At 36.9% G+C, this 26,832-nt stretch overlaps 2 protein-coding genes across 7 annotated transcripts in view; one reads left to right on the top strand and one right to left on the bottom strand.

The window, feature by feature from the left end:
• Positions 1-227: 227 nt before the first annotated feature.
• On the bottom strand, positions 228-12,643 carry cd9b (CD9 molecule b). Of its 2 annotated transcripts, none has more exons than XM_058417351.1 (8): positions 12,418-12,643; positions 2,960-3,062; positions 1,499-1,596; positions 1,321-1,395; positions 1,136-1,237; positions 956-1,045; positions 779-862; positions 228-678 (listed from the first exon to the last, which is right to left on the bottom strand). In XM_058417351.1, the coding sequence occupies exons 1-8, from the start codon at positions 12,484-12,486 to the stop codon at positions 613-615; spliced, it is 687 nt and encodes a 228-aa protein (XP_058273334.1). In that variant the 5' UTR covers positions 12,487-12,643; the 3' UTR covers positions 228-612. The 2 variants fall into 2 exon arrangements, with proteins under 2 accessions (XP_058273334.1, XP_058273335.1); XM_058417352.1 differs by lacking the exon at positions 12,418-12,643 and adding an exon at positions 4,531-4,729.
• Positions 12,644-17,566: 4,923 nt separating this feature from the next.
• Positions 17,567-26,832, top strand: part of ano2b (anoctamin 2b) — a 39,298-nt gene continuing 30,032 nt past the window's right edge. The window contains exons 1-4 of one of the 5 annotated variants that reach the window (XM_058417748.1): positions 17,567-17,877; positions 18,706-18,881; positions 20,683-20,834; positions 21,980-22,309. In XM_058417748.1, coding sequence (XP_058273731.1) covers positions 18,746-18,881; positions 20,683-20,834; positions 21,980-22,309 — 618 coding nt within the window. In that variant the 5' untranslated portion in view covers positions 17,567-17,877; positions 18,706-18,745. Of the gene's footprint in view, positions 17,882-18,705; positions 18,882-20,682; positions 20,835-21,311; positions 21,635-21,979; positions 22,310-26,832 lie in introns of those variants that run through there. The other 4 variants (XM_058417750.1, XM_058417751.1, XM_058417749.1 and 1 more) reach the window with 4 other exon arrangements.

Here is a 26,832-nt window from a genome sequence, read left to right as displayed (position 1 = left end):
CTTAAACATGTCAATAAAGACTGCTTCATGTCTTTGATACTTTTATAGTCAACAGGTTAAATTTATGAGCCATAACCTTAAATGTCTATTAAAATAAATGTAGAGGTCAGTGCAGTGCATTTAGTTATTTAGGTTGTAAATGAAGCTCAACATGGTCATGCCTCCATGACTTTGTACAAGAAAAACCAGAAGCTGCCCAGTGTGTAATTGCACTATTCACAACCCAGTTAAATACAAATGTTTGTGTTAGAGAAATTTATTTAGTTTTTCAAAGAGTTAACACTCCAGTATAGATACATGGGGAAAATATGGTTATAAAAAGTAATAATAAATCAATCCTTTTCTAAATAAATGTTACTATATTGAAAATAAAATGAACATGTACACACAATAAGCAAAAAAAAAAAGGATTTTAAAATATATTACAATCAAACCAGACAATTTGGTCATGATAAAACTCAGGGGTATGAAGAGAGGTCTCCAGTGATATTTTCACCTGGATATGCAATAGCATTAGAAACTATAATATAATAAGCAATGATGAAGCAATGTGCAGTGGCAGTGAACACATGACCTACATTTAAAGGCCACAAAGGTAGTGTGCAAGCTTCTCTACACAACATCTCGTGTTCGTCTGACGGCACAGCACAGCAACATGCTGAAGAGCATGCCAAAGATCTGTCGATGAGAAAGGTGATTAGCATCAATGAAACTTACATACATACTAATCATATTCATCTCAACACAACCATCAGTTTCTAGGCAATGCTTTACTCACCATGATCAAACCAATGCCAATGCCCACACCTCCAATAATGTGCATCTTCGAATCAAACAGGTCCTGTATTGCAGCTGGGCAGCTCTAAACAATTGGTGGAAGGAAATCAGGTTATCAACCATCTGAAAAAATAGTCAAAGTGTTGGTCATTATACAAGAGTTGTAAAAGACTGTTACCGTAGTGATTAGGACATCCAAACCCTCCTTCTTTGGGCAGGTGTCTGAGGCACCATCAAACACTGTTCCAGATGGACCGCAGCACTGAAGCTGATTAAAGAGAAGAAAAAGTATTAATCCAGGGTGAACTAAATGACCAGAGCTTTAAGGAATTAAAAGTACATAAAATGAAACACTTACACTATACTGAATGGCTTTCAAAGTTTCCTTCAGTGCTGGCTGCTTTGTATTTTGGTAATTAGCAAAGGTCTCACTGTAAAATTGCTTTACCTCTTCTACAATCTGGAAAAAAAGGAAAGATCAAACATTAATGTCTGGAAAAAGGAAAGAGGAAAGATTTCATGCCTAGTTTAGACATCACAAACCTTGCTTTTGTTGGACAGCCCCCAAATACCTGCAGCCACTTCTGCTGCAAAGATGACGAGCAGGAAAATAAAGAACTAGAGAGGGAGAAAAATATGCACAAGAGAGAATATTACTGCTCCATGTTCTGTTACAGAGCATAATGTTGCATCAATTTCCCAAGAACAATTAAAAACTCACCAATCCCAGCATACACTGGGACTCTCTGATGGCTCCACAGCACCCAAGGAACCCAACCACCATCATGAGGGCTCCAGCCACAATGAGGATGTAAACACCTAAGTAGTACAGAGTGGTCAGTATATGGGAAACCTAGATATGTAACCAAATTTCACACCCTCAATTCAATATATTTTAATCACTATTCATTTTAGAATAATTTGCCAAACACTGATTTGCATTGTCCACAATCTATGCCATATCCCAAGCTATTCTTTCAGCACAGCTTGGGCGTAATCAGTATGCAGGGAGAGCAAACAAAACAGAGCCAGTGCTGAAGTCTGACCAACACCACCCACATCATATTGTTGTAGTCACCCTATCATTAAGATATTTGCCATTTTGAGGTCTTAGACTAATGAATGAAGAAAGAGCTGAACATTTTTTTTCATGGGGGAAACAAGACAGAACAATACATCTCTGTAGGTTTGAGGGGAAGAATTCAAAGAATGCGTCTAATCAGTTGCAAAAAAACAGATAGAGGGGAAAAATATAATGCCTCATTTACTCTCTCACTAATCACTACTACTGCCCCATGGCAGGCATGTCCCCTACTAACCAAACATCCCAACTAAATCCTGTACATTTTTCCATGACCTATTGGATTCACATGCAAATAATTCATAATGCAAATTTAGTTTCGCTTCAAACACAGTAACATTAAATTCTTAATTCTTAAATCGGGGTCTATCGGGACTACTCCAGTCTGAGATTTCAGATTTAGAAAGGTCATGCAGTTTTTTTTTTTCCCCCATTTAGCACTTAAACTCCAAAGGCTCAAGTCTTAATCACATGCAGCAAAAAAAAAAAAAAGCAAAGTGGCTTTAAAAATTATCCATAAAAATAAATACATCTTAAAGAGCAGTAAACGGTTATAAACTCAGTCAGTATGTGGTGTGATAACCTTTTACATTTTTGTTTTAAATATCTGCAAGAATTTTTCCTGATGTCAACCTTGCTTATGTTTTTGCAAATAAACTAAACAGGTTTTTGTCTAAAGAGTGGTGCCTTATGTAATAACACCACTTACTAATTTTTTTTTTATTTTTATAATTTAAGATGTTTTTGTACCAACTCTTTAATAGGAAAGCCATATTTTAAAAAAAACAAAACAAAAAAAAACACCCCTATAAGAATATTTGTATTTAAAACATTTGGTGTGCAAGGCTTTTGCACAGTACTGTATACACACAACATTTCCCCACTCTGTGATGGTTGCATTTCCCCACTCTTTGTGATGGATCTCTCAGATCACATGACCACATTCAAATGACTGAACATTTTTTGGGTGTGATCTGTTCCCATGACGACCCAAACAGGGCTGACTGAATCCTGATACCAGGTTGGTGCTGTGGTGTCTCTGAATGCTGAAAACAAAATGCAATCTTAAATGAGGGTGGATTGTTTTTTGTTTTTTTTTACCAGTGAGGAATGTGGAAGGGGAGTTTTCCACTTGAAACAGGCTTTCGGTCTTCTTGTCAAAACGCAGCCAGAGTCCAATAGCCAGGACTCCTGTACCTGCAAGCTGATTAAAGCACAAAACAAACATGGAAATTTGTTTGCATTTCTTCCCAGCAGCATGAAAGCAGAAGTCAGTCTTTGGTACAGACCGGTACCAGATAAGGTAAGGCAGTACTTGGCTGAGATTGTTGAAACACTTCTTGGAGGAATGAACTCAATGGAATCAAGACCAACCGGCCAAACATAAAACATCCTCAACTACCTCAGGGTTAAGTACAAGGTTCACTTCATTTAATTTGCATGACCTCACAAAACCTACACTGACTTACAGGTATACCTCATATTATCTGGGATTTAACCAAAGAGTCAGACAACATTTCACACAACATAAATGGATGTTTGGCAAGAGACAAACCTGGTTACTCGCCTGCTATAAATTCCACAAGCCAGGTGTATGAGTGGTCAGGAGTATGAGTGATACTGTATGACTCATTCAGTGGGCAAGCAGGTTTACTAAAGCCTAAACATGTTAAACCACAATAAGGTAAAATTAGTGAACCATTATGACATACACCTGACAGGCCACACTTAGGTGTTTGTAAATAGTTTCAGCAGTGTTGAAACTGCTTTGTGTCGAGATGAAAATGAGGCCCGGGTGTGGAGTTTCGCTCCCAAACAGCACTCCTGCAAACAAACCTGTTAAAAATCTCAGCATTATTTACAGACTAGTCTTACAGGGAAGCAAATCCATTATAACCAATACAGGGTAACCTTTACACCTTGTTTGTTTACTTGATAGTTTTTTTTTTTTTTTTTGTTTCCCTGATTAGAGTACTTTGAATGAGCAACACATTTATCAATCCCTGTTGAGCAAACTCATGCACAATAGCAGAGACTTGCGAAACAGGTTTCCACTGTCCAAGTAAACTACTCTGTGGTTTAGCCACAACTTTCTGCTGAGAATCTCCTTCAAGTCAGATCATCCAAGATTCAGATACTATTCACATTTAATCATAGTTTAACAGTTTAAAAGTATATCTAAATTAGTTCGACCTTGTCGATTAGCTACATGAACATGAGACACAAATATTCATGTGAGAATTAGCAATTCATGAGAACCAAAACATCTCATGGAGGACCCATATCCTAAGCCCTGCTTGGAGTGCAGCATTGTTAACATAAAATAAACTTCCTGAAGTGCTAAATGTGGCTTTCCTAACTAATAGTTAGGACTAAAAGACCATCAAACAGCATTTACATTTGTTCAACAGTGCTATTACAATAGAGGACAAAGCAAACAAATTTTCAGGAAGTAGTTTCCCCACAGTAGTGACACTTCCATGAAGATCATAGCGTCTCAACACCATTGCCTCAAACACAGCTATTCCAACCATTTCAGAACATCAAAACAAATCCTTGAGAATTATTATGAGTTAACAAATGAGTAGGGCACATGGTTATTTAATGTTTATATACATTACTGGTTAAAGGAAACTACAAAGAATTTACCAACATGAAAAGTAAAAACCTACCCAAAACAGGAAATTGAAGCCAAACATCAAGTACTTGATACAACTGAGACCACCACCGGCTGCCATGGTTAAACTTCAGGTGTTCCAAGTGAAGAGAAATTTAGAAACCACAAACGAGGTGTGTAGAAGATCAGTGAACGTGTGTCTGCTTTTAAGCGAGACTGAACTAGGAAAGGGAAAATCCAGCCAACCTGCCCTTTATAACTCTCCTGACATTCATTTGAGTGGCTGGAAGCAAACTGGGAGGGACTAGGTGTGGTTCATGACTGGATTCAGGAAATGAGGTGAGTGAAATTTTCACGGAAGTGCAAGTGTCCGATATGGCAGGTGTCTCTAATGCCGGGTTCACACGGATCACGGTTCGGATCGCGGTTGTTTTCACACTGCACGACTCTCTAGGGTAGCTTTCAGTGTCTGTTGTGTTCACACTGCACAATCGGAGCCAACTTTGTCTGCTCCGAAGAAATAATAAGCATATAACGCAAGATCACATGTGATGTCAGAGTTCTCGTGCGAGACTGGAATTGGAACCCCTGCAAAAAGTTCGCGAGCTAAATGGTCAGTGCGGGGAACAAGGATTGTGCGTTCTGTATAGCTGAACAAAAATGAATAATTTTGCAATGTGCTGAAGCGGCTGGTCAAGCAAATATTTCTGCGTTATTTCTGTTTGATGTAATTGTAAAGCTGATATAACTATATTTGAGACATTTTTGACTTATAAAAACTATAAACTCTATTAAACTATAATATTGTGCGCCAACCGAAACCATGCCTTTGAGAAAGTCGTGCAGTGTGAACTCGGTATAATATGACTGCATTCTCCATACAGGAAAATAAAAACCTTATTGGTGGTTAATTCATTTTTTATCTTTGATCTGAAGGCTATGTGTTTGTCTTTAAAGACACCTGTTCTGTAGAATTTGGTTTCAGTAAGCTGTTTATTCAAACCAGCAGTGTATGTTTTATTTATAAATAAAAAAGATACATAATTATTGGGTCAGGAGAAAAATAAATTATTTAATAATGATTAATTAGCTTAATCATACATAAAAGTAAGAGAATTCTAATATTTAATTGAATTGCATTAAAATAATAATGCATATAATAAAAATGGCACCCCTAAAATTAATGTCATCCACTTTTTAAACTAGGGTATAAAAATGATGGGGCAAAACTCATTTCATAAATCAACATGAAGATGATTAGAGAATACACAAATAAATGAGACACAAGTGTTGGTCTTCATAAATTAAATAGATATAAAAGTTTATACTTTCACCAAAATGTACACCAAAGCTGCCATTAATAACATTAATCTAATCTGTACCGTGGAGGAAAAGCACAGCACATGGGTAACAAGCTATGTTACAAAATACTCTCATGGAAGTAGCTTTCAACAGCATTTTTTATTGAGCAAGTGAATTTGCAAAACCTTATCATGACTAATGACTGAAACATGCCAGCAGAATTACAGGAGATGTGACCACATTAACAAGCTCCACCAAACCTAGAGTACATATTCTTTTGCTTGTGCAAAAAGGAATGCAAGGTTCTCCAGCCTGAATTTCAGAAAGAATTTTCCATTGTCCTTGTGGTTGATGGAATATCTTTCCATTCTTTATTCAGCCTCCAGTATAAATAAGGACTCCTTGCATGTATGCTGGGATGGGTGGGGATTTGTTTAATGGATGAGGTGTATGATTTTAGTATTTGTTTTCATGATCTTTTAGAGTTTCTGAAGTGGAGCTGTAGAACTTGAAATACCAGATGAAATGTTTGGAATTGGTGTCATTCCAAAAGTAACAAATGCAAAAAAAAAAAAAATAATAATAATAAAAAAAATCACTTTTTAAACAATATACTTTTCTATTTTTTATTTATTCAAAAAGGCACTGCTCATATTGTGGTGAATCCAACAACCTTCAACAATGACTAATAACTGAATTAAATAAAATTTACTCAGAAACCTGCCATGTTATGATAAAAGTAATGGTACACAATTCATATAGTCCTTCATGTGGTACTGTACACAACAGAGTGCAAGTAAAAAAACATGCAGTAGAATAACATAAAGGTTTTATGAAAAGAAAAACTGTATTCCCAGCAGTACAACATCATCCTACATGGTAAATGCATTAACCTATTTCTGTTCACTCTGGAATGTTCCAGTCTCCTTCATTACAGCTGTTTTAGCTCCACTGATCACAAATTTCAAAGCAAAAATGAAACCAGACCAATTACAGCATGGCTACAGTGCTAATTTAGTTTATCGGAACATTTCAAAGGTTTTTGGCACACATATCTAGTGGTTATCTATGAGATAGTAGATTTACAGAGATATAGTGACCAGGTTGAAGAGAGCATCGAGAAAATAAAATACTACTACTAATAATAATAATAATAATCTGTGTCCTAAAATCAACTGTAACACAAACAGCATACAATAATAATAAATCTTTTGCAGATTTATTTATATGAAATAATAATTATATTGTATTATTGTATAGTATTGTATTTAAATGACAAAATTATTTTTAGTGTGCACAACCTAGTAGAGAAAAGCTAGTATTTTCCATAATACTTTTAACAGTTATATTTTATTCATTGCCGGTGTTATTGAGTGACTCTATATTTCTGAACCCACATTTTTTCACTTTATACACACGGCAAAGGTCGCTATAGGGGTAATCACTCGAGCTTCGAATGATTTTAATCTAGCCTCTAATGTTTTATCCCGAATTTTGCCCAGGAGTTTAGGGGAAATGTGATAGGAATTAAGTAAATGTTGATCGTTTTAGTTGAGCACTGTCGCCGTTTACATTACGCGATTTTGACTAACATCTCTTCCTGCACACACACATACACAGACAAGGTGTGTTCGACTTGAATCATCAAAATACCGCGAGAGTGTGCGCTCGAATATGGTCTACAACCGTTCTCGCGATACTTCGATGTCACACACACCTATCGGTCTGCACAGCCCCGCTTTAAGTCGAACACATCTATACACACTCACACACCACGTGACTAAAATACCTTACAGCCCTTGAGCGCGACAGCAATTACTAAAATTTTAACTTTTTCACAGAAGACGAAGAAAGGTGCTGTTTAGCTTTTTCGAAACTATCCCAACAAAACACACACTCAGGCGCGAAAAACATATTTTACAAACCATAAACATAAAATAAAACTTTACCCTCTGGTCCTGTTCACTTATCGGTCACAATTTGTCGGTCAAACCAGATCAAAAACGGAAACCAGAACAGTTTAACACAATTATTATTAAATGCCAAATTGCTATGTTCTGTTTTGTCTTGTTTTCCCATATGGAACCAGTACTGTTGTGTTCTATTATTCTCATTCATTTCAACAAGTTGAACATTAAATGTTATTATCCAGATAATAGCCTAACTTTTAATTTTTAATGTTAACACAGTTGATAAAAGTCGGCTAACAAATGTACGTTGTGTCAAAAAGGAGGCCTACTGTCTTTGATTCTGAAAACCCCAGACATATAGGACCCTTCTGAATATTATTCCATACCCAAGACGTACAAAAGCCTTCTCAGCACTATAAATATTAGCATGGTAATTGGCCGATTCTTTGCTCAAGTCAAGTCTCGGAGATACTCTCTGATGATTCCACCCTCGAAGAAATAGGATAGAAAAGTCACCAAGGAGACAAGATACAAGCAGCAAGACAGATGAGAGATGAGAGAACAATACATACATACAGTAGTGCCAGCATAAATGGGGAATGAAATAAGAGGTGCAAGTATAATATAGATTATTGTAAAATGATAATAATAAAAAAGGATCTACATGGCTCCTTTTTGGTAGCAAGACTCTGAAATGATGGGAGGAGTCAGAAAAAAGATGGGACTGAATGATATTTTATAAAGTTGCATACTATTTGTGTTCATTTGTTATTTATTATTAAACAATATTACATAAAAATGCTCTTGCATGCTTGCATGTTTTATTATTATTTTTTTGCTTACCCCCTCTCCCTAATTAGCCCCTGATGTTTCGGGCTCAGCCCCTGATGTCTTTAAATCCTAGAAACGCCCCTGGTTTCACCTGAGAACACCAGTTGCTCTGAAATATTTCCATCTAACTGGAAAGAAGTCCAGTTGACATGAATCAGCTTCCAGATAACCACACCTGGATGACAGAATATTCACAAACTCTCATGCAAAAGAGAATGAAAATTTGTTTGGAATTATTTCACGATGTAAATTTATCAGAAGCAAAACAATAGCATAATTTGGAGCATGCAGGATTTGTCACACTGTCTGCAGAAGCAGGAAGGATTGTAAGAAGATGTATGGAAGATGTATGTTATATGTAAGAAGAAACTACAATGACCTCAGTGCTAAAACAATATGAAACTTTAAACACCTAAACATCCTGCAGTCCTTTAATAGTGTGTGTAAGCAGATACCACTGATTTACACCTGTGTTATCACCTCTCATTCCCTCTTTGTAGAAGAGCTCTGACAGAATGTTTTGTCTGGCTATTTTTTCAAAAATCATGTGTGTAGTAATTGCTCCATAGGAGTTCATAGCAGCATGACAAAGGCCATATGAGTTGTTTCTCATGACATTTAAGGCTTTCTGGAAAGTCAGGAATTTGATTACACGTGACTTGATTAGGCATTATTCAGCCTGGAGTGTGTTTGAAAAACGACTTTTTATCTGATTTGCAAGTTGCCACGCCTCACTCTAAAGGTCTCGTTGAGCTTTACAGTCCTTAAAACAAATTGACAAACAAACCTATAAACACATCTGTAAATATAGGATTCCCTTTCCATGTTTGGCTTCTTTTTACCTGCAATCAGTATACATCATTCAACACTTAATTCCGGTCCACTTATTTGATTGGTTGTGTGGCATTTCAAGAGTGTTTATATTTAGTATAACTACACTGGGAAATTTCATTTTGTGCATCACTGTATATGTCTGTGTTCTTCTGTGCTCACCCTGAGGGTGTGTCCCTGCAGCAGAATCACGGATGAGGTTGTAGACCGGCATTAATTCTATTACAGTCTATTTTGCTACATTTATTTTTATTTTTCTCCTATAAATATAGCTTTCATAATGTTATCCAACAGAACTAGGAGAAATATTCAGAAAATGCACAATATCTCAGCTACTGGATGGAAGACTTTTGTCTGGTTAAAGGAAAAATGCTATTACGATACTTTCTACTTGAGAAGAATATCTTGTAACATCTGTGCTCTGCCGTTTTCTATTTTGGAAACTCATCTGACATTTGCCGTAAGCAAGCAACACACATTCAATGAGCTGCATTTCAAATCACATTATCTACAACAAATACAATCCTGTGTTAGCAGTGATACCACTGGTGTACTGTAATGGATAGAAGTTTCATTGTTAGTCTGCAAGAGCATTGTTTGTGATTCTCTGACCTGATCACCGGTGTTGTGCGCTAACAGTGCAAGATCAGAACATAACACAAAGCTTATGAAGTCTGGAAGCTGATAGATTTCTCTTTTTTATGATGTTGGTGGCTCTGTGTAAAACAATACCACAAATTTGGGGGGTGGCCCTTGGCTGTACTTCTAGTATGATCATAAAGGACACATATGAGCTAGCCAATATCTGAACTGCTAATCCAAATTTACCAGTGACTCACAGTAGTTTAAAAACAATATACAAGCACCATTTACTTTATTAGGAACTAATACTGGATAGAACCCACTTTGCTCTTAGAGCCTCAATTCTCTGTAGCATGAATTTCACAATTTGCTGGAAATTCTGGTCCATTTTATTTGCTGCAGATTTTTCAACTGCACATTCATGCTGCAAATCTCCCATACTACCACATCCTAAACATCCTCTGGTGGACTGGGAAAGCTAATGTAGTATGCTGAACTCGGTGTCATGTTCATGGAGCCAGTTTGAGATGACATGCATTGTGAAATATTCTGCTGGAATCAATTAGAATATTGGAAAATTGTGGACGTAATGGGATACGCATCATGAGTAACAATAATTGGATAGTCTGCGGCACTGAAACAATCCCTGAATGGTAATAGGGGGCTAAATATTTGCTTAGAAAACCATCACAATCATCATCAGCCTGAACTGCTGACATGAGGCAGGATGATCTATGGCTTCATTCTGTGACATGAAATTCCAAGGCTATCATCTGCACCTCGTGGCAAAAATCAACATTCATCACACCAGGTGACATTTTTAATCAACTATCCAGTGTTCTAAATGAAAACCATCTTGTGGATCATGATGAGCTCATTACACAAACACGTCCACATTTTTAATACTGCTTCTTTGTTTATGGCTTTTTCACAGCACACACAATGGTGGTATTTGACAGCTTGTGCTGACTTAAATACCATATGGTGGACACATATTGTCATGTGGTGTTATAGAAACCTGCAGGACAAGTTGCCTCGTTGTAGGGCCGAATAAAAACAGAAACACAAGATTTGCAATATTTCAAAACAGGAATATGTCATTACTTATGTGACATTTCCAGCCCTGAAAGCTAGTCTATGTTATTCCACTAGGGTGCGGAAAAGAGTAATTGTCTTCATTTCATTAGCAAGCAGAAAACGCATCATATCTTTTCAGGGTTTTCACAGAAATGGGGTTTAAAACTTACTAAATCACAGTGAAAACTATTTTTATTTGTAAATAATTTGGAAACTAGATTAATATAATAATATTTTAGATTCATGACATCTAGTTCCATTTCAAGGGGGTGAATACTATGCAAGCCATTTGTTTGTGCAGTCACAGTGTACATATTAGATACATACAAAAAATGAACACAAGCTTGTCTACTAAACTGAACTGTTGGGTCCAGCCTACTTACCTAAAATATCTTCACCTTGACCCAGGGATGAATACCTTGACCAGGGATTAATTCTGATTGTAAACTATGACAGACTTCATGTTAAGACCAGTCATTATGAACTTATTTTTCTTTCCTTTCAAATGTAAACTAGCATGAAATCTTTCTGCCGTTTCTGAAATTCAATCCAAAGCTATCATTTTTTAAAAAGTAATTTAAATATCAGTTTAAAGTTACAAACAAAGAAACAAACAAAAAGACTATTTGTGCAGCTACATTAATAGATGAATTTAATGTTGTTAATGTTGGTGAAATCCTAAAAATTTGCTTGGGTTCATATCTTCATTCTGGGTTCATGAGTGCTTGAGTTTAACACCTCTGCTCTAAACACATTGTCATCAGTTTCTACTCAAACCAGCCTGTATAGCACCACTAACCATGCTACCACGAATCGTAGATATTTGTAAAAATAAGCTGAATTTTATCTGCACGATTTTATTATGCTGCTATTTTAACACCATTCATGTATTTTAATACCACAGAAAGCAAGCCATTTGGCCATATATTTCCTTATATAGAAAACCAATATGTCTTTCTATATAAGGAAATAGAGAGCACTAATCATGGATCAGTTGTGATTATTTTTTGTGGGCAAGTCTATACTTTACTTGCACAGAAAACATTTCAGTCCTGATCATGGAATCTCAAAACATTGCACATGGTGATTTCCATGCTACTGACACACCTAGATCAACTTTAATTAGTTGTTGTAGGTGAACAAGAGAACACATAGGGCTCTTAAACATGACCTATGCTGTGCTGTTTAGTAATCCAGTTAATGGTGACCATCACAGTTTATTTGCAATCATGAATCTAGAGCTGTTTATTAATCAGTATTGTCACATTAAAATTTACAGATGACCATACTGATCAATGTTTGAATGAATTGTGATCTAAAGCTGGTCATATAGATCTTGATTTACTATCTTATGCCTATATCATAGAATAAAATTTAACAAAAGGAAACAAAGTATTGTTGTAACTCACCCAAATAACAAAATTAAAGGCGAATAAGAGATATTTGACTAGCTGCTCTCCACTTGTTAACGCTGCCATGATGCCAGATGATGAACTCCACCAAAAAGTCACAACCTTGTAATAAAGTGATCGCAGATGCTTTTCTCTTCTTGACAGTGAAACAATTATATTCCAATGAAATGTGCAGAGAGAAAGTTGTGTTGTGTTGTGCTGTGCTGATTTCGAAATGGTCAGTGCCGCTCCTACTGTGGGGTTGTGAGAGCTGTGTGTTTATTTGTTGGTGTGAAAGAGGGAGTGGGTGAGACAGAGATGGGGTGGGTGGGAGTGAGTAACAGTACATAGACAAAAGGAGCACAGAGGAGCAGAGGAATTGGACATGGGGACAAACTGCATACTGCTTAATAACACAACTTTTTATTTATATAGTGGTTCTAATAATGGATATTGTCACAAAGCAGCTTTAGAAAGTGAGGATTTAATGAGGAAGAAACCTCAAAAGGTTATTTTATGATTACAGTAAAGTACCACATTGTATCCGTAGATGAATTAAAGAACACAGATTTTCTTATGTAGGTAGGAAAAAGGCCAAAATGCAAATGTTTTTATACTAATAATGGAAAATGTGATAGAAAACAAGAATGATATCTGTTTGACATTTTTCTCCTCTATACAAATTCTGGATTATTAATATGTTTCATCATAAATGTCAGATGATAATATATCCAAATGACATTATCAAATGTCTTGGAATATATGTTAAACCATTTTTTACTTTATAAGTTTTTCTTCATCCTGCACATACAGGATAGAAGGAAATGATCTGGGTTGAGAGCACAGGGTCAGGTCAGCCATAACACAGTGCTGCTAGAAGAGCTGAATTTTGTCTTTCTGTTACTCAAGGAACAATAGATTGCTCAGTGTTAGCCCAAGGATTTAAATTCCCAACCTTCTTGTCACAAACACATAGCCTTAAACACTCTGACCCAGCACTAGCTGATGTTGTGACACAAGCAGAAGCAGAAAGTATTTTCTTTTTTGATTCTTTTTTGACACGTAAACCAAAAATACACACTCAAAAATTGCAGTGTCATTGAGTAACCATAAATCTTTAAACTAAATAAGAAAAATTTAACACAGCTCATAGCTTGTGTTATGAAATTTGTGGCCTTTTGGAATGACTGTCAACGCTGATGGTTAATATGCAGTTGCCTTGCCCATCTTTGCTTAACACTCTATATATGGACTGTGACAGATCATCCTCCCTCTCATCAATAATGTTTATGGCTTTGTCTGCTAGTATCGGGCTGGTACAGACAGAAGGACAGTGGGGATGACAGTTGTGCCTTGGCAAAGGGACTGTTTTGTACAGAATAATAGAGCCCATTGTCAAAGACAAGGCGCCACTCTCCTTCACCCACTCACCAATCCCCCAAATCCGTCAGTGCTGCACGTCATTCTTCACAACCAGAACACAATAGATGTCAGATGGTTAAAATCAGTAGAATGTTCCAGTAAGGAATTATTATGAATTAAACCACTAATCATTGAAAGAGGGAAATAAATGTATTCATTTTAGCATAGGCTCTGCTGCAGAATTGCTTACAAGAGTGACAATACAGTTCAAGCATGTGTTGTTATCCTTAGACCTTTCATAATTTTTTTAAATAATGATCTCCATACCCATATTGAAGATACAGGTAAGGGTTAGATAGTGGTAAGACAATGCAAGGTCTAGAGGGTTGTAGAGACAGCCAGGAAACTTCTGGCCTAATTCCAGTCTCATCAATTACTGTACCACACCCAGTCACCCAGCCTCTACTGTATGTGTGGGATGCTTGGAATATGTCTGGCTTTCCATGAAAAATGTTAAACCAAATAGAGTGGTTTTCAGGATGCAGGGATAGATGTGTGTTGTTTATATACTGTGCTTCCAATACTAGACAGTTAACATCATGTAGCCTGTTTTTTTTTGGCACACTCCCTTAAACATAAGTGTGCAGTGCTGGGATAGAGTAATGTTGCACCGACATGGCTTGTGGCCACTAGTCCAAGGCCTCCTTTCTTTTGTTGCATTTGGCCAACAATGTTCATTTGCTAGTGCCCCCTTTGCCTGCTGGGTTGCCTCTGTTGGAGTCTACTTCCCCCTAGTTGAATCTGTGACAGTTAAAACTGTGGCAATCCTGGATATTTCTATGGCCTTTTGGTCTCTGGGCAGTGGGTTATTTGTTGTAGCTAAAAACCCTCTGAGCTGCAATTCTGTTACCATAAACAGTCATGTTTATGCACATCTTTGTTGCAAATGAATATGATTATTAACCACTGATAGTCTTCCCCATATGGAACACATGTCCAAGCATCTGGGTTCTTCACCAGCATCTCACTCAGACCCTGGTATGCCATGACAAGTCCATTGTTAGGGATAGTTACCCAAACCCTGGCTGATGTTGTCTTGATCATGATTACTCCATGTACTTTGGCTTTGAAGCCCAGTTCCTTACATTTTTGTTGACCTCCAGAGATTCTAGGAAAGCAGAGGTGATATCTTCAGACATTATTTGGTGTTCCTGTAATTGCAGACATTAAGTTCTTTTTTAACAAATGTGGCACCTTTTAATTTGGCTTCTAAAAAGACATGAGATGAAGATATGAAAAGAATAATAACATACCACATAATCAGTATATAATTAATCACACTCAAACATATCAAATGACATGCCTGCTCTTCTAAATGCAAGTTCAAGGAAAATGTCTTGGCAGTATAAGATTCTAATTTTCTTAATTAATGTATTTTTCTACATTTAAAGTGCAACTTGCAGGAGAATCAGCCTGGCTTTATTAATTATCAGTAAAAACTATATGTTCATTATGAAATGGAAAACAAAATTGACAGATTACATTGACAGGCTACATACCTGATAAAAGACATAAATAAAAGAGAAGGTCATTTATTATTATTTTTTTTAAAAATTACTTCATCTATATATATTCTGTTGGCAGTTAAAGACTTGCATTGTGTTCTTTGTAACCTATATATCCTCTATTCATATTCCATGTTCATAAGAATTTATTTTTTATTATTATGAGCTTTTTAAAGCTCTCTCTCTCACACACACACACACACACACACACTCTCTCTCTCACTCAAACACACACACACACACTCTCTCTCTCTCTCTCTCCCTCTTTCTCTCTCTCTCTCACACACACACACTCTCTCTCACTCACACACACACTCTCTGTCTCTCTCTCTCGCTCTCTCTCTCTCTCTCTCTCTCTCTCTCTCTCTCTCTCTCTCTCTCTCTCTCTCTCTCTCTCTCTCTCTCTCTCACACACACACACACACACACAGCGGTTTGTAGTAACATCACTTTTCACCAGGGGGCTACAGCTCACAGATTAAAAACATTTGAGCTTTTCAGTGGATGGCAGTGTTACAGAGCAGTCCACACTTGTCAACCCACATGAACCCACTTGTAAAAGAAGCAAACAGCAAACAGGGACAAAGTGTACAAAATGAATTGAAAAGTTGTGTGAATATGTGAGAAATAATTGGCAAAGTGTAAAGTAAGCATGCCATTGAAGCATATCAGCTGTGATTGCAATAATTTCTTATGTTTATTTATCTGATTATTATTATTATTTTGGTTCAGCAGAGTTGTGCCACTAGGAATAAGAGTCCAGATTAAAAAAAATGTCTGTGGTGAAATGTATCTGCAGTATTTCATCTGGCTCTGTTCACAGGTCTAGATTGGTGCCTGTGATTTATACTTATCTGAACACTCTTGACATTTAATTGAGAAAAACAAACATTTCCACCCTAATAATAATAATAGGATCTATGGTCCTATTATAGGTATAGGCAGTCATTCTCATAAATGTCAACACTGATAAATGTTACACAGGAAATGAAATTTAAATTGAAGGATAAGGATAAGATAAGGTAAAGGTAAAACAACCACTTGAACCATGAGCGGGAAAATGGTTCAACAGCTTAATAAATGTACAAGTCACTGAGAAAGTTACTGAGCCAAACAAATTGTTTATGAGAAGACCTAATAAGTCCACAGAGAAGAGACAGAAAAAAACAGGTCTATGTTATGTGCAGGCGATGCCAGGGTGGAGCTGAAGCAAAAGAACCAATCAGAAACAGTGAGTCTGTATGTGACACCCCAGGGGAGGACATATCCTTACACTTTCAGTAATAAGTTTTAAAATCTTGTATGTTGAAGAAGTGCTCTCTAATTTCCTAATAAAACATGATAAGAAAATATAGCATCTAAATATACAAATACTATTGACCAGGGAAGTTTGCCCAAGCAGTCTCTTTAGGCCTTCAAGCCACTAGGGGGCCCCTGTATAATAATCTGAATAAGAATTGTTGTTAAGAACTGTTATTACTTGATACTATTTATATTTACCCTCTTTTTCTGCAGCAACTGTACATCTTTTCATTCTCTGGGCAGCTCATATGGGAGCAGGGCAGTGCATAAAATTATGAGAATACAGGTCAAGAGCTTAAGCTCAGTTCATGTTCATATCAAATACCAAATGGGAAACAACTGTGATCTCTGTGACTTTGACAGTGGCGTGGTTGATAGACAGAGTGGGTAAATAATTCAGAAATTGTTGATCCTTTGGGATTTTCATGCACAACAGTCTAGAAGTGATGCAGAAAAAAACATCCAATACTGTGGACAGAAATGACTTACTGATGAGAGAGGTCTGAGGAGAATAGCCAGAAGGGTAGGGAGTCTAATGTGATTGTGATTTCCAATGTGATTTCCCCAGGCTGTGTGAAACTGTGAAGGTGTGTGCGTGGTAACCTGCAATTGACCTGGCATGGCATCTAGGACAACACCCGAATTTAGTTTGTGAAGGTAAACCACTGAAGCGGAACACTTCCACATTCCACCACAAGAGGGAGCCAAAGACCCCCCCATTTCACAATACACAATTTTCCTGGAAAATTCCAAGTACCAAAATGTTGGCAGTGTCCTACAGACTGAAATATCTTTTACATGTAGTGATATCTAATGTTAGAATTTTAGTGATTTTACCTATACAGTCCTGCGTTTTCCTAGGATTAGGCACAGACAGCCAAAAGGGTTAAAAAGGTGTTTGGCAGTAGGCTTTAATATAATATAGCTAATACTGTACATACAGCTGATCACGTATTAGTTTTGTCTTTTGTGCCTTTCATATATGATTACGTATCGTTACTGCTCAAATAAATTTGGTTATGTAGCACTGGACATTAACCTCTTTTGTGTAATTGAATCCTCTCCAGTCAACAGCTCCTGTCATGGAGTCCACCATTTTGAAATACAACCCTAGTATAAAATTGAATAGGATGCTCAGGATCAATTTGGCAGTCCTGCTTTTGAAGAGTAAAACGTGACTTTTTTTTTTTTTTTTGCATTCTTGTTTCCGAGGGAAAATGGACTGATTCGAGAGCATCTGCTGAGCTGTGTAGGTGGGCTTTTAAAGAATACATTTATTTGTAGAACCTTAGAAAGTGTACATTTCAATTCATATTTGTTTATCATTTTTCTGGTTTAATCTGGTTCAGATGTGACTAGATGGTAGATTGAAGTGTAAAATGAAAAATAATGAAAAATAATAGTAAAATCAAATTGAGTACACAGCCTTTCTTTTTTATAAAGCATGTGAATGATGAAGGAGAGGTGAAACATTTACAGGTAAGGAAGCAGGGAGAAGTTTCTGGGTGTTTGATACATGTTATAGCTAAACTAAACTTCGTTCAGTTCACACCATTTATCTTGTTATAAAATCTTGTGATAAAGTCTTCTGATAAAGTGATCTGTGTTTCACAGGCTATCTAATATTCCTAAAGTGTAGTAGTATCATGCAGCATTGACTAATTAGCCATGCTGACTCATAAACCCTCAGTGTACATATGTCAGTCAAAGAGTGTAATCAGTCCTAATAAAGTCTATGACATTGTTTCTTTCCTCGAAGTTGGCATAAGGCTTCCAAGAACAGCAGGGTCAGACTGCCTTAATATTTAATCACACAGATATTTAACAGGTGAATAGTGTAATAAGACCCTATCACACATCATACAGCACCACGGGATGCAAAGTTTTTGGTTCAAGTCTTATATTGAAGAGATAATGGATTTTAACTTTTGACTTTTAATTTCATGGGGTCTTTTTTTTTTTTTTAGTTTATAGTTTACTGTTTACAGCTAATCAGTTAACTCAAGTTTGAATCTGGAATTTGTCATGAACTCTGTTCAACTGTTACTAAACCAAGTCAAACATTTCTGGCAATTAGTTCAAGTTCGGCCTGGCCATAAGTCTCCTCTCAAGCAGGCATGGTATTAACTGCTCCAACCGTCTGTGATTTAAGCCTGGACAAAGCCGAGAGCGGATTTTGCACCCTGACAGTAGCCAAGTCTCCTCAGACCTGCAACATGGCTATGAACAGTCCAGGATCACCAACACAAGGTGGTAAGTACATGTCACTCCTATTAGACAAAAATTAGTTTGGCCATTGTTGGAATAAAAGTAAAAAAACAAACAAATAAACTTATACAGTTTATTTGTTTGTTTGTTTTACTTTTATTCCAAAACTCATCTTTATTTAAAGTGCTAAATTATGTGTACTAAAATGTTTGAGCAAAGTAAAAGTAAATAGGAGGCATGCAGAGTTACATTTATCATAATTTTAGATACAACATATTTAAACTAATATGAATTTATTTGCTTTCACTTGCAATTAGCAGTTTATTTGTTCACAAAATAAATGTATCAGATGTATTCTAACAAATCTCCTTCAAATGCATTAGAGTAATAGTCTTTAAACATGTAAATAATGCATAAAAGTGAAGTATTTGTGTTTTGCCAAGTGTGTTGGCTTGTTGCTGTACTTTTCCCTAATTAAACCGCTAGTAGTTATAAGGTAGCACACTTTTGGATCAATACCAATAGATTAAATTACAGCTGATGAACTGCAATGTATGTAAGCAGCCAAATTTGTTATATATAATAAAATACAGGATGTATAATCCTCAGTGTTTATGAGTGAATAATAAATAAATATGGAGTAAACATTTAGTTTTAAAATTAGCAGTGATATACCTGTTTATGTATATGGTTACACATGCCACAAGCCATTAATGCCTCAAGTGTGGAATGATTACTATTACCTGATTCATAACATCTTCATCTGAGCCATAACGTGGTCGTTTCCTTCATGTGTTACTTGTTTTGGCCATTTGTATCCCCCTATAGACTTTAGAATTCATTCCCGCAATGATAATCACTAGCAACATCAATTTATCATAATAATCATAATAAAGTACAGTGAACCTGTTACATAAGCAGTTACGCATGCCCAAACAATGACGCTTTGTCCTCAGCACTTCACAAATGAAGCATAGCGTTTTGGATCATTTCCAATCACTCTGTTTACTTTTTGTCTCTGTTGCATTTCATTCACTTTGATAATAGTTTATCTTCACTTTGTGTGTCCCTAAACTGATTGGGATTTTAAATTTCTGTTTGTGGTGCTGATGAGAGATGTAGCCTCTGTGTTTCTCCCCTTGATGTCTTCTTTTGATGAATAGTGAAGCACCAGATCTTTGTATCTTATTTTTTTCATGATATACCTAATTATTTTGTGTTTATTTATTTATTTTGTATTTCTCTACAGTTTTAATGATGTTTATGTAATTTGCGGATGACTAAGCTATATCAAGCTGCTTACACAGTGGAATAGGTTCTTCCAAGATATTCCACATCTTTTGGCCAGTTGCTTTGTTTTAACTGTATTTGACCTGATATTTAAAATGGGTTGCTTTCCACTGTAATCTGGCCTATCACAAACCTCAGACCTCGTCTACAACCCATCATTTGTTCTAACACTTAAACTGGAGGACTAAAGACAGCATGGAACACAAGAATATTATACAGAAATTTGTCAGTTTATCCGCATAACTTTCTTATTAAGCAAGAGGAATAACACGTACTATCCTTATACTTGCTTCTCACAAATGCTGTTAATTGTTATATTTTTCAATGATAAACAATTCTCATTTTATGTACGTTGGAGAAACTTCTAGTTTACTGATCCTCGCTTTTGAGCATCTATCCATGGTGCTGAAACCAAAAGCTCAGTAACTGAACATCCACTCTAGAGCAAAAGCAGCTTTATTTATTTATTTATTTATTTATTTATTTATTTATTTATTTATTTCTAAAGCTTTCAACATTTTAAACGACTGATTAAAACGTTTTTTCTGCTGTACAGAAACATGGAATAATACAGCGAATCAGTTGGAAAGCAATGTGGCTATGAGTGAATCCAACTCCATCCACAGCGATAGACTGTACAGCATAGCCAGAGAACTTTCTGGAATGGGGCTTGAGGCGTTTGACTACATGGCGGAGAGTTCACAGTCGGTGAGCTACATTCACTTCTTACTGAAATTATTTTTGGAGATCTGTTGTTAAAAACAGTTATTATAGTAGATAAAGTTTTTGCTACTTTTAAAAGTAAACCTTTTCAACTTTAGTTATCGGTTTTTAGATGAAGCACAATGGCTTATAAATACTTTGTAAGCTCAATAATCAATAATAAACACATCTGATAGACTAACTTTGATTATGATTAAGTTTAGACCCACTTCCACTCTACTGTAGGCTACAAGTCTGCCAGATTTATTCGCCTCTTTCCAGTCAATCACGGTTTATAAACCTGTTATACTCTGTTTAAACCAGCTCAAACTAACTTTGCCCAGTTGTGTTTGTCATCCCAATGCAATATTCCAGGCGTATGTGATTTAACCAAATCAGTATTTTTGGCTGTTCTGGTTGCTGAAGCTGCACAGGTGTCTCTGGAATTAATAGAGTGACGAATCACAAGTTTCTATGGAGATGCTGTAGTTGCGCGAGAGCCGTGCCTCGCGCTTCCTAGTCAGCCTCGTCAGTGGCGAGCAATGCCAAAACTGTACAGACAGGGAGGGTTTCTGCTATGTAGAATAAATGGTTTCATTTGACGAACGGATTAGGATGGCAAGTGGCGTGTCTCTTCGAGGCGATTAGGGTGTGGACAATGTTCTGAATAAAGTAGGCATCTGTGCGGCGCGCGCACGTCGCGTGGAAGAAGGAGACGCCAAGAGCGATTCAGTTCGTTGTGTATTTCTTTCTCTCTGGTCTCCATTAAGAGCGCAAACAACATGCTTCATTCTGACAAGCTCCCCGTAAGTACTGTTTCTTTCCTAACTAACTCAACATGTTTGCTTAGTTTGACTGTATTAAGTATAGTCTGTGATAACGCTGGTGACTTTTAACGCGTACAACCTTGAATGAAAGGTGTTCCCAACCAACGCTGCTCCCCTCGTCTATCAGGCTATATTTGAGTCTATTGAGAGCAGCTAAATTAGAAATAGCAATAGACTGACCTACATCCATGCCTATCATCACTGCGCACCCCCAACCCTCCCAGCTTCCCTCTGATGTGAATTTGATATGCACTCATAAGCAGTGAGGACCAGCACAAGCGTCTCTGAACCGAATATCACTTGCACTTTTGTCACCCGTTTCAGGTGGTCAACAACTTCTTGAATGGCATGGGGCACGAGCCGGGAAAAGGGCTATACTTTGCTGATGGGAAGAGGAAGGTGGACTATGTGCTGGTGTACCGGGTAACGCCAGTGGATCAGGACTCTCCAGGACAGCATCGGCTCTCGGTCATCTCCAATGGCAGCTTTCCCCGAGCAGGGGGCAAAGAGGCTGAAGCAGTGAAGGAGGATAATGCTGAGGTCGTAGTGGACATGGGACCAGCCGATCCGGCCGAGTGTGACAAGCTCAGGATCCGAGATGAGTTTGAGACCCATCTGAGGGAAGCAGGACTGCACATTGAACGTGACAACGAGGTGGGTGAAGGTTAATTCGCTGCATCACACCTGATCTCTCCTGAGTAAAAGGACAGTTTCTGTTGACTCTTTCTGTTATGGTGACAAACTGAGTTTGGTCAAATGTTACTTTGCTCTAGTAGCTTTCACAACCTGAGAATTCAAAATGCACCCCAGAAAGCAATAGCTACTGATAGGGGGTTTTGAGCAAATGGTTGAAGTTGAAAATTATGGAGGTTTAAATGGAATGCTTTTATGCAGCATGAGTAGCTTTGGATCCTCGGTAAATGGAATGGTTTTCATAATGCCGCAGAGCATGCTTTTTCTGTCCCTAGGTTCCAGGCTAAGAATTTCACTAAAGAAGCATGTTGCTACTTTAGTGTGAAAATACTGCAGATTTGTCAAGGCTGTTTTATTCATCAGCATGATTTGGTCGGTACTACTGAGAGATTTTATTTCATGTCGCCTCTTCTAGTTGCTTCACAAAACACACCAGAGTGGAATTTCTGTATGTGTGTGGGGGTGTTTGGTTTGGGCTACTCCTTTTGGCTGTCTCTTCTGATTGCACTGGGACTTATGCCAGGTTTTCCAAAGAAACATTGTATTTGGCAGTGTAACCGTTTCAGAGGCCAAAAGAGCAGCTTTGTTTCACAGTGCAAACCTCATTTATTAAAGATGATATATTATTAATGATCCTAGTTGAATTAGTATTTTCAGTCATTTGATTGCATATTCTGGACAAATTTCTACAGCATAGCTTGAATAGATTACAAAAAGCAGTTTTAAAAGCAGTTTTAGTTCTAAACAGGAACACTGTGTGAAAGATGTACTTACGCGATTATTATATGGATGAATAATAGGTGCATACAACCTACTCACGTTCACCCCCTTATTTTATATAGTAATGAATAACTGGATAAATAATGGTTGTTTTTAAAGCATGGAATAAGCCAAAATGATGGTGGAGTATGCGAGAAGAAATCTGAAAAAGACTTTGTCTAAGACAACTCCAGTATTAATGTAATATCTTAATCATTTTTAATAAGCCCATTATATTAGATGTGATGCTGCATTTTCTATTTAAAAATATATGAATTATAATTTCTACAGTTTATATATTAGATTAGGTAGCACTTAAAGCATATTATAAACCTTCATTATTTTAGCTGACAGTCATTGAGCATTAATGGTTTAAGAATACTTACACTTAAAATGCATTAAGGAGTTAACAAATGTGCAAGCAACAAACACTATAACAAAGGCAAAATGAATTTTGATTCAAATGTGTTTAATTGTGCTGCCCAATATTCTAAAACAAACACCAGATTAGACGAATTTCATTACCATCCCAGAACAAACAAAAGCATTATCGTCATTATGATGATGTTTAACAGCTGAACACTTCATTCATGCTTAATCCTTTAAGGCACAATTGAATTTAGTTCACCTTGTCGGTACCCTTGATCGAAAAAGATTTTAAAAGCATGCAATGTCAATAACTAGAGCACTGTACATCTTTCACTTCTAACCGGTAATTAAAATCTCAGCGGCATCAAGAGTCTTTTTTCAATATGTCAATTTACTATACAGGGTAAATAATTGATAAGCAATGATTAATTTACTAAAACAGTAATGCACTGAAAATGTGTCCAAAGTGTTTTTCTAATAAATCCCTGTTTTGCTGCCCGTTGTTGTGTTACAATTAGAATAAGTTGCATGGTCCAATTAGGGAGTATAAAACTGGCTACATTTAGTTTTTTATCTTATATCATGTAATATTATTAGTCATAGTAATGTTCACCTCAAGACTTTTGTGACACTGTACATTGATAGACTTTTAATGTGATAAAATATTATCACAATATCTGCCTTTCCATATTAAAATGTGCGCTGGTGTAATACTGTTAGACTTATAGTACAAAGCTATGAATATCTGAATGAGTGATTAAACTATACAATCCCTACAATGTGACATTTCTCTATCAACTGCAATGTTCTTATAGCCCTGTCCTCCTGAGCTGTCACTGAAGAGCTCATAATGATCTAGTATCTCCAAATTCTCTCTTGCTGTATGCTGTATATGACTTTTTCCTTTACTTGAACACCATTTGCCAATAAGGATGCATAAATATAAGGTCCATACACTTTATAGCAACCTGTTAGATGGTCTGTTACAGTCGTATAGATGATATCTAGTGTTGTGTAGTGCCTTAATAATATTTCAGCTTGAGACAGTATACAATGCAACAATTCAAAACTGCAGACACATTAAAAACTCTGGTATTCTCAATCCCTATAAATACTAGGCACTGATTTGAGGGGAGACCAGGGAGTACTGGCATTTCCCTTAATGTTTGGATTGAAGATATTTCTGAATGCTCAAGGCATATGGTGTTGGTTGATTTTGGTTAAAAAGGCTTATTTAACAGTAGATCAAATGTTTGCTACTACGTTTAATTTTAGAGGCAAGTATGCTTTTATTTTCAGCATGGAAGACTCTTGGCCGCCTCTTTACTGTGGCAGAATGTGCAGCCTTCTTTTCCTAGCGGCTATTCATAACTGACAAGACTAAATATGCATGGTAAACTGATTACATGAGAAAATGTAAAACGCTGTCAGGAGGGAACTACTACAAACTGTAGGTTTAATCTGGACTAAAAAGGAAGTACTAAGCTGTATTTAATTTTTCAGTTATATCTAGCTTAGTTGGCTAGTTTAATTCGAGGTCCATGCTCATATATGTTAATACAGACAATGTTTATGATCGATAATCATATTTACTTATGAGTGTCAGTGAAACTGTTGCAATACTAGTGGAACTGCGCACTGTACCGATCTGCAATGTTTTATTCATGCACCCTGACAAACCTACAAAAGAGGTATTTTTATTTTACCTAAAGTGCAGACTTGTAGGAGGACTGCATGGTTTAGGGCACCATTTGGGAGATGGTCAGATTCAGCACTCGTTTTGAGCTAGCCTATAACGCCCGTAACCATAGTGACAACCACAGAGAAATACTAAAATAGAATAGAATAATGAAAGCAGGATAAATTCTTCCTATCTGATTTCTGTATGGACCAGTGATTCTGTTCATTCTGATACCTGGATTTCTCACTCATTCACAATAGGGAACAGCTTCTTGACTAATAAGTATCAGTGTGTCAGTTCATATCAGTGTATTGGCAAGTAAGTAACAGTGATGTGGATACAGCTCCATGTACATTTTCTCTGCTAAGTTTGGTGGCCTTTTAATGGATAATGCTGATAATGGAGTTGTTTAAATATAACAGTTAACAAGAAGTTTCCATTGTAAACATGTTGAACATTAGTATAATATGAATGTAAAAAAATTCTTTAGGTCTATGGTGTAGCTGATTCTAAAGGAGGGTGATGTAATTTAAATATTATTTACCTACTACTAAATACCTGTGGCTGCAGCCTGTAAATTATTCAACTCATTTAATGACTGCAATCTGAAGAGCGAACTTCTCCTTTCACCTGAGTGTCAGGAGATTGGATCTCATCAATTCTATCATGGCATCTGTGTTCTTTTTTTTTTTTTTTAACAGATCTATTTTTATGACTGTGATCATCATCATCATTATCATCATCATTAGAATAAGATTTTATCATCAGTCAGAGACACATGTTGGTTTTGTCTTGTTCATATTCTTTCACTGACTGCCCTTTTATTTCTGTTTAATTATTCCAAATGTCAAAGACAGGATTCACCTGATCATGTGGAGACACTTCCACTTTTGAGTCTTTGGAAGCCCCTTAAATGTCAGCCACAGCCGGTTTCTGTAACGAAGGCTCCCCCTCAGCCCAGGCTAAAATCGACCTAATTGCCTTACCCTGCTGAGATGAAGTACTAATTGGAATATCTTATCCTAATTAACCTTCTCAGATCCACATGTTATTTTTATCTCACTTTTGTGGTGTGTGTGTGTGTGTGTGTGCTGAGGGACAGGAAAAAAAATGGGAGTGCTAGGGTCACCTGTTCTTCTTTCTCCCTGAACAATCGTTTATTCGTTGGTCACGATGCCATAGCTGAGTCTGAGAAGACCGATAAAGTTACCGTCATCTCTGTTTGAGGTCCTGTTACACCACCACCAACCCAACAACCCCCCCGACCCCCAACCGACACACACACTCATACACATTTTTACTAAATTCCAGGTTGGTGAAGTTTCCAGAAATGTTTTACTGCATCTCAGTAGGGATAGGTTGCATAAAGTGACCTGTTACCTCCATTCGTAACTGTGATCTACATGCAAAATATTTTTTAACACATAATTAATCCCCCAGGGAGAACCGAGAGTGCACCCAACCAAAGCACTGCCCAGCATCGCAAGGATGAACGCAACAGCTGGGACCCAGGTTGTGCCAGCTAGCATAAGGTTTATCAGCGGACAGAATTGCTCAAGATATCAAAGAGAGAAGGGTGTTTGACAATGGTGCATGACCAGTGATATAAAAGGATGCATTAGTGGAGTTGCTGAAGAGAATAGGTTGTGTTTGTCCTGTGTCTCGTCTAGATAAA

Source organism: Hemibagrus wyckioides, linkage group LG19 (assembly GCF_019097595.1).
Source record: "Hemibagrus wyckioides isolate EC202008001 linkage group LG19, SWU_Hwy_1.0, whole genome shotgun sequence".
Classification (NCBI taxonomy): Eukaryota; Metazoa; Chordata; class Actinopteri; order Siluriformes; family Bagridae; genus Hemibagrus; species Hemibagrus wyckioides.
Note: the sequence above shows the minus strand (reverse complement) of the source record. Positions and strands in the feature narration are given on the sequence as shown.

Coding starts and splice junctions, on each gene's coding strand:
- cd9b (XM_058417351.1), bottom strand. CDS start 12,486: ATGGCAGCGTTAACAAGTGGAGAGCAGCTAGTCAAATATCTCTTATTC. Junction 1,238..1,320: donor GGCTGTCCAACAAAAGCAAG/GTTTGTGATGTC, acceptor CTTTTTTTCCAG/ATTGTAGAAGAGGTAAAGCA. Junction 863..955: donor TGGATGTCCTAATCACTACG/GTAACAGTCTTT, acceptor CCAATTGTTTAG/AGCTGCCCAGCTGCAATACA.